General features: G+C 36.5%; 1 protein-coding gene across 1 annotated transcript; it reads right to left on the bottom strand.

Annotated features, from left to right (window-relative positions):
• Positions 1-547: 547 nt before the first annotated feature.
• Positions 548-5,985, bottom strand: nr0b2b (nuclear receptor subfamily 0, group B, member 2b). The gene is made up of 2 exons (XM_007253052.4): positions 3,001-5,985; positions 548-2,033 (listed from the first exon to the last, which is right to left on the bottom strand). Exons 1-2 carry the CDS (start codon positions 3,563-3,565, stop codon positions 1,795-1,797), a joined length of 804 nt encoding a protein of 267 aa, XP_007253114.3. The 5' UTR covers positions 3,566-5,985; the 3' UTR covers positions 548-1,794.
• Between the last annotated feature and the right edge of the window lie 522 nt (positions 5,986-6,507).

Genomic DNA, 6,507 nt, shown 5'->3' with positions numbered 1-6,507 from the left:
TATGGTTTAGGTTTCAGTGCCTCTTTAGGTAGCTTGATATTTTTATAAAAAAATTCCTACGTGAATCATTAAAATGTCTAAATTATTAAAAAACAATATTAAAAGCATAAAAGTGTAATCTCACATTACAAGGCCTGGCAAAACCTGTGGCAGCAAATAAAACTACAAGTGTAAAACAAGCAGACCACACCCCTTCTTCTGCCAAATCTCTTCCTGACTTATTTGATTTATTATTATATTTTAGTTCCTTGTCACATCTGACTCTATGGATATGCTGACAAATATACTTATGCCCGTGATTCCTGAATGTAATTTTCTTAAAATGTATCTGTTGATTTGCCCTGTGTCTGTTGTAAAGTGTATGAAGGAAGTGAGTAATAAAAACTTTAATTACAAAAACAAACAATATAAAGGATGTTATTTAACTTAACCAGGCAGCGCTGCACACATAGCAAATTGCCCACATCAGCGTTGAATTATTAGAAAATGTATTGTTGCACAGTGTTTGTTTGGAATTTAAAGAACTATGCTGTGGACACAAAAGGAATAGTATATTTATATTGCTATCTTTATTACAATTGCCAATGAGAATGAATAATACCTGTTAGAGGAGCCAGCCAGGTAACATTAGTATAATATCACGACCTCAGTGTGGGTTCTTCACTTGTAGTTGCAGGACATTACAGAAATAGAACACAAGAGGGCAGCAAATATTTAATTTTTTAAACAGGGTTATCTCTTCAAAATGAATATTCGGTGAAAGACAGATTAAAAAAGATTGTTAATCACGATGAAAAAAATATTACACTGGAAATCTTTCTTAGAAAAAATGGAACAAAAAAAAGGCTCTGTTACAATAAAACCAGATTGCTTGCCTTCATAAACCAGAATGTGATAACAGTAAACTTAAATATGCAGTTGTTCTTAAGTTGGAACTCCCCAAATACTCGCATACTTAATATAGCTAGATATAAATAAAGTGATCTAAAGTGGTTTGGTGTGAAATGGTTTATTGATGCTTTAAATGCACCTAAAAGACACCATGCATTATATAATCCATGGAGTCCCTACTTCACAACTTAAAACACCACAGGATGCTTTGTTTTGTGAAGTCCATGCCTCAAATGACCAGGGCCCAGCTTTCTATAAGCATCTTAGCATTAAGATCATCTTAATATGGAGAGAGAGTGCGTTTGAGAAACTCACCCCAGATCTGTTATGGTGGCACAAGAGAATCTACTCAATACTAGGCAGGTGATAATAATGCTATGGCTGTAATATAATTATTTACAAAAATATAAAGTAGACCTAAGTACACAGATGATGTCAAACCAAAACCCTGTATCTACAAATGGTAATTCTGGTAATGTAACATACAGTGTATTTGGTGAAATTATCATGTAGTGCAAATGTTGGCTGTTACTGTACTGTTTTTTACTTACTTTAATGCTAAAAATGCTAAAAACTGAAAAAATGATGTGTATTTGATATCGGCTGTGATGCTGTGCTTATCTGACACTGATAGCTGATGATGTGCAGTTCAGTTTCTTAAAGATGAATATGAGATATATAATAGTGATAACAGATATAAAAATGTTGACATAGACACGACAATTGTCATATAACAGATGCCCAATAAATGCTAAAAATAACATGTCTTACCTAAAAAACTAAAGGAAAAAGTGGACTCCTTTACTTAAACTGCTTTTTCTCTTTTTTTCTGTCAAAAAAATCCAAATAAAATTCTAAGTAGGATATGCCCAGTCAGTTCATTCCACAGGTCAAAAAGTGCTGTTAGCTGAAGAGTATCTCCAGCAGGAGCTCATTAATGTCTGTCTGGCCGATGATGGGCCTGAAGAACAGTTCAGTAATAAAGCTCTGGGCTACTGTGTGCAAAGCAGAGGCTGCAAGAAAAATGTTCGTGAAATGTCCAGGAATATTTGGATGAAGTGTGTGGATGAGTTCATGCAGTGCCTGCTGAGCCTCCTTCTGAAGTCCCCGTATCACTTTGTAGCTTATTAGATTAGAGATATCTGTAAAAAAAACAAAAATAAATAAATATTAAATATAGCTTTATTGTGTTTTTGCATTCACAACAAATTGGTTCATGTTATCTGCTTCAGAGAATCCTATTCTATTGGCAGTTTAATATACTTCTCTACAGGGACCAGGCAAGCTATTTCTGTCAGCAATCAGTGCATCTGATGAAGTAGCTAAATTAAAATTAATTTAGAAGACGTGATCACAAACCTTCACAATAATTCTTAATTTCCACACTATTTTACCTATTTAATCTTAACTTACACATTAGTCTATACTATTATACAAGTGTAGATACAAAACTTCTGATACTAAACATGCTAAACTAATTTTTAATATTTACAAAAAAAAATCATTGAATATACTAAACATTTCATCACAATAATTTCATAATAATCATTCACTTAAAACAATAACTATGTATTTAATGATATAGTGGCATTTTATTTTTTTATTTATTTTAAAATTAAACTCATTGTTAATAAATTATTTCAGATCATGTAAGCTATTTTGCAGAACCTTTAGTTAGCTTGGTTTCAGATTCTTCCTGGATGCCTTATTTACAGATTTGTTCTATTTTATTTTCAGCTAGCCTGATTTAATACATTTCTATAATATTTAAGCAGTGTTATGTTAAAACTGCTAGTTCTTGCTCTTTAGCTCCCTCTGCAGTGCATTTTGAGACACTTCGAAAGAACATGCTTTACACATGCATTTCTGGACAAGCTGAGAGATACAAAAAACCTTACTAAATGCAAAAGAAGCATGTGGGCTGAGGGGTTAGAGTAATATTACAGGATTTACGCAGCATAGCTCTTGTAAGCATGGTCTTGCCTGCTTTGCTAGAGTTGCCAGTCCCGGAGAAAACAAGCAACAGTGGCAACATTCCTCTCCTATCTTTCACAGTAAAGTAAAATTTGCTACTGTATACATGAAAACAGATCACTTTAAGATGATTACCTGGGTTGAATAATACTGCTCCCTTGAGGTAAGCATATTCTTTAGCAGTGAGATCCAGACTCCAGAACTGGTTTAAACACGATTTGAGGTTATAGACAGTTGCTAGGGTTGGTGATGAGTAGTCTGTGTCTCTGTGTTCTTGCTTTTGGTCGTTCAGCAGGATCTTCCGGAGGAGGCTGGCCGTTGGCATGTCCGTCACCTCGAACGTTACGTGCTCTTGAGCGAGGCCTAGCACAAACAGCGGCACCCAGCAGTTTTGAAGCAGGGACAGCTGATCTCTGGAGGGCAGTTGGTGAAAGGATGGAAGGCTTTTCATGAAGTGGACGGTTTTCAGCAGAACTGCAGACACTGCCTGGCAGGTAACCTTCGGGTTCTTCAGGCATACCAGCTTCTGCTGCTTGCAGTGACAGATGGAATGCATTCTGGAGCAGGCCCATTGGTTGTCTGGATGACCATAGCTGTCTTTTCGATTGAGAATGTTATAGAGGATGGTATGAGGATGGTGCTCCCATTCAGTGCAGCAGCAGTCTCTTTTTTTTAGATCCTCAGGTGAATACATTGTCATGTTAACAAACAAGTCGACTGAGATGTTTGCTCTGACAGATCTTTATCCAAGCATCTGAATGTCAACTCCTGGACTACCACACACAGTCTTATTTATACTGCCAGCCTCTGACTGTGACGAATCGTTAACCTTGACCTTTACGACCTGCGGGAGCGGTCACAGACTCGAGCAAAACAACATGACCCTGGACCGCGGAGTGGGCTAACGTCTCCACGTGGAGGCCATAAGGCTAATTCAGCCTGATCCTACACAGTGGCTGATCCAGACAGAAAAAGTGTGCGGGGGAAAGGGGTAAATGACATTTATCATGTTTACCCATCATTAACTCTACCTGTACCAAGACACCAAGGACTGAGACAACTATCTAAAAGATTTATTGGCTTTGGGCTTTGAGCCAATATCATCCACACTACTGGATAAGGGCTGTGAGAGTATTGTATCATATCTAAAAAAGACAGCTTCGTGAGGTTAATGGCAGTTAAAGGCACGCTGATCATAAAAATACATTTCCTTTTTTTGTTTAATAAATGTGGTGGGTTATAATTGATAAAGAATAGATTCAAACATTTTAGCCCACAACAGTTTAGCTACAAGCATTCATGCTTAAATGATAGGAAGTGTTCTATCTTGGTTTTATGTAAAAGAGAAATATAGGATAGAATATTTTCATTTAATTTTCCAACTATAGTTTATCTTGGCAAAGATCCATTAAGCTTAAGCATCTAGTGTGCCAACAGTCATGGAATAGCATTATATAAATTTATCATGAATTTTATATCAGGGGACAGCTTGGGAATGGCCACACCTGTAATGTGAAACACAATGAATTATTGCTACTGAAATGTATACTGCAAATTCTAATAGAAATAATGCGAAATAAATCTTCACATTATAAGGTGCACTGGGTTATAATGCGCATTAAAGCCAAACGAGTGCTGGATGGTAATCTACACAGATTCCTCTCCTGAAAATGTGAGTAAAGCGGTTGCGTTTATTTACAGTAAGCTTAGCAGCCAGCAGCTTTAGCATTAGCAGCTAACCACTAGCTCTAACCACAGTTAGCACTAGTAAATACTGCCGACAGGGCTACACTGAGGAACTCTTAGTGTTCCGGTAAGCCAGGTTGATATTAGCTAGCGGTTCATCGCATGTAGCTTGTTTTAACACGGTAAACATGGAGACTACAGTCCGATATACTCACCGCTAAATGTCGAAAGAGCTAGCACTTAGCGCGGTTAGCAGCTAATGCTACTACTGCTCCAGTAGTGCTAGCCAGCGTTAGCAGCCGGCTACAGTCTGATATACTTGGATATACTCGGATTAAAAGGCACACTAATTATTTTTGGGAGAATTAAAGGATTTTAAGTGCGCCTTGTAGTGTGAAAAAATGTGAGAAAATTATGGTTTTATCCAACAATGACAATATCTGACAGTTGTCAGATATGAAACCAGGCACATTCATAAGACCCAGGGACATCCCCTGCTGCCCACATGCAATTGCATGTATAATATTTTGTTTTTGATACATTAAAAACAACAATTAGGCTATTTGGTGGTGTACCACCTTGGTGTGCCTTATTATGTGGCACTTCAAGTACATAATGCTTGAAGTGGCACATAATACACCACATTCAGTAGCCTAGCATGCTAGAAGATGCAAGTCATGGTGTGGTTAATTGCACAGTTAGTAGTGTGTACAATTAGCCAACCATCTTAAATAGTTTTGAACGAATAGTTTTGTCGCTGTCCTATGACAAACACTTATCTCCATTATTGTGGATTTTTAGTTTACAACATAATTTGAACAGACAAACTGTCCCTTACACTGTCAAAATTTATTGATGAACGTACCAATAGAAACTCTTCAAAATGACCTGAAATAAACTCTTATTACACTGACTTCCATTAAAAGTTTACAAGGTTTTTTCTCTCTCCTATAAAGTCCCTTTGTTGCTGATCTTACAAATTGTTGTGCCTTTTTTTAAAAAGAAGACCTGGCTCAAACACTGGCAGCCGAAAAGGGAGCTGTATGTGCCTACATGCACCAGTTTTAATTTCATCATAAAAATATAAATTCTAAACAGGTTAGTTGCCATATTTCAGCTATAATTTTCATTGACTAGAAAAATTAATAAGATGTTTTAAAACGTTCACACTATGTTTCGATTGCTTTACTTAGTATATTTTGATATGGACCCTTAATACATATTAAAACTGGTTTGGTATCTGCATCTGCAGGTAACACAAGGTTTTAGCAAAAGTAAGTAAATAAGTGCATTAGGTGAAAGGTCTGTACTCATTTGTAATGGGTCTATCTGTATGATAGAGCTACTACAGATACATTATCTGGCTGACACAGAAAAACTGCACTGTCGGTCAATGACTGAACGGAGAGTTTACTAATCACTGCTCGTGTCAAGATACTGATTTGTGCAACATCCTTTTACAGCCTTTCTAATGAATATGCCAAACAGGACAGCTTGGTCCTACTGTATATTGCAGCTATGGGATGGCCAGCTTATGAACTGACCTGGATTCATAACAACCAGCTAAATAAATTATATTTTTTTTATGTGTGTAACAAATAAGACAAGTACTAGTTAGAATAGGCCTACCCAGATATGTTGTGAATTTCACAATAAGGAAGAAATGTATTAGATTCAATACAAATAATGGACAAAGTCCAAAATGTGCTAATGTGGAGCATCCAGAGAAAGTGGACTAAGGCATAAATTGCTAAAGCATTGCTTAAGCAGTTCCAGAAATTACAGACATGTTTCCATGATTAGCCTGCCACTTACTAATTAACAAATTTGTATGCAAAAAATATCAACAGCACATTTGTCTGACTCAACCCATTGTAACTACAGATGTGTTTCATGGATAGACATGTTTTATAGATGCTAAATAAAAACTCTGCAAAAAAGGTAACCCAGTATATA

This window comes from Astyanax mexicanus, chromosome 3 (genome assembly GCF_023375975.1).
Source record: "Astyanax mexicanus isolate ESR-SI-001 chromosome 3, AstMex3_surface, whole genome shotgun sequence".
Taxonomy (NCBI): domain Eukaryota; kingdom Metazoa; phylum Chordata; class Actinopteri; order Characiformes; family Acestrorhamphidae; genus Astyanax; species Astyanax mexicanus.
This window is presented reverse-complemented; position numbering and strand designations above follow the sequence as displayed.

What these genes read in the sequence shown, in the direction of transcription:
- nr0b2b (XM_007253052.4), bottom strand. Translation starts at nt 3,565, where the DNA reads ATGACAATGTATTCACCTGAGGATCTAAAAAAAAGAGACTGCTGCTGC. An exon ending in AGCAGTATTATTCAACCCAG is followed by an intron (nt 2,034 to 3,000) that starts GTAATCATCTTA and finishes TTTTTTTTACAG; the next exon opens with ATATCTCTAATCTAATAAGC.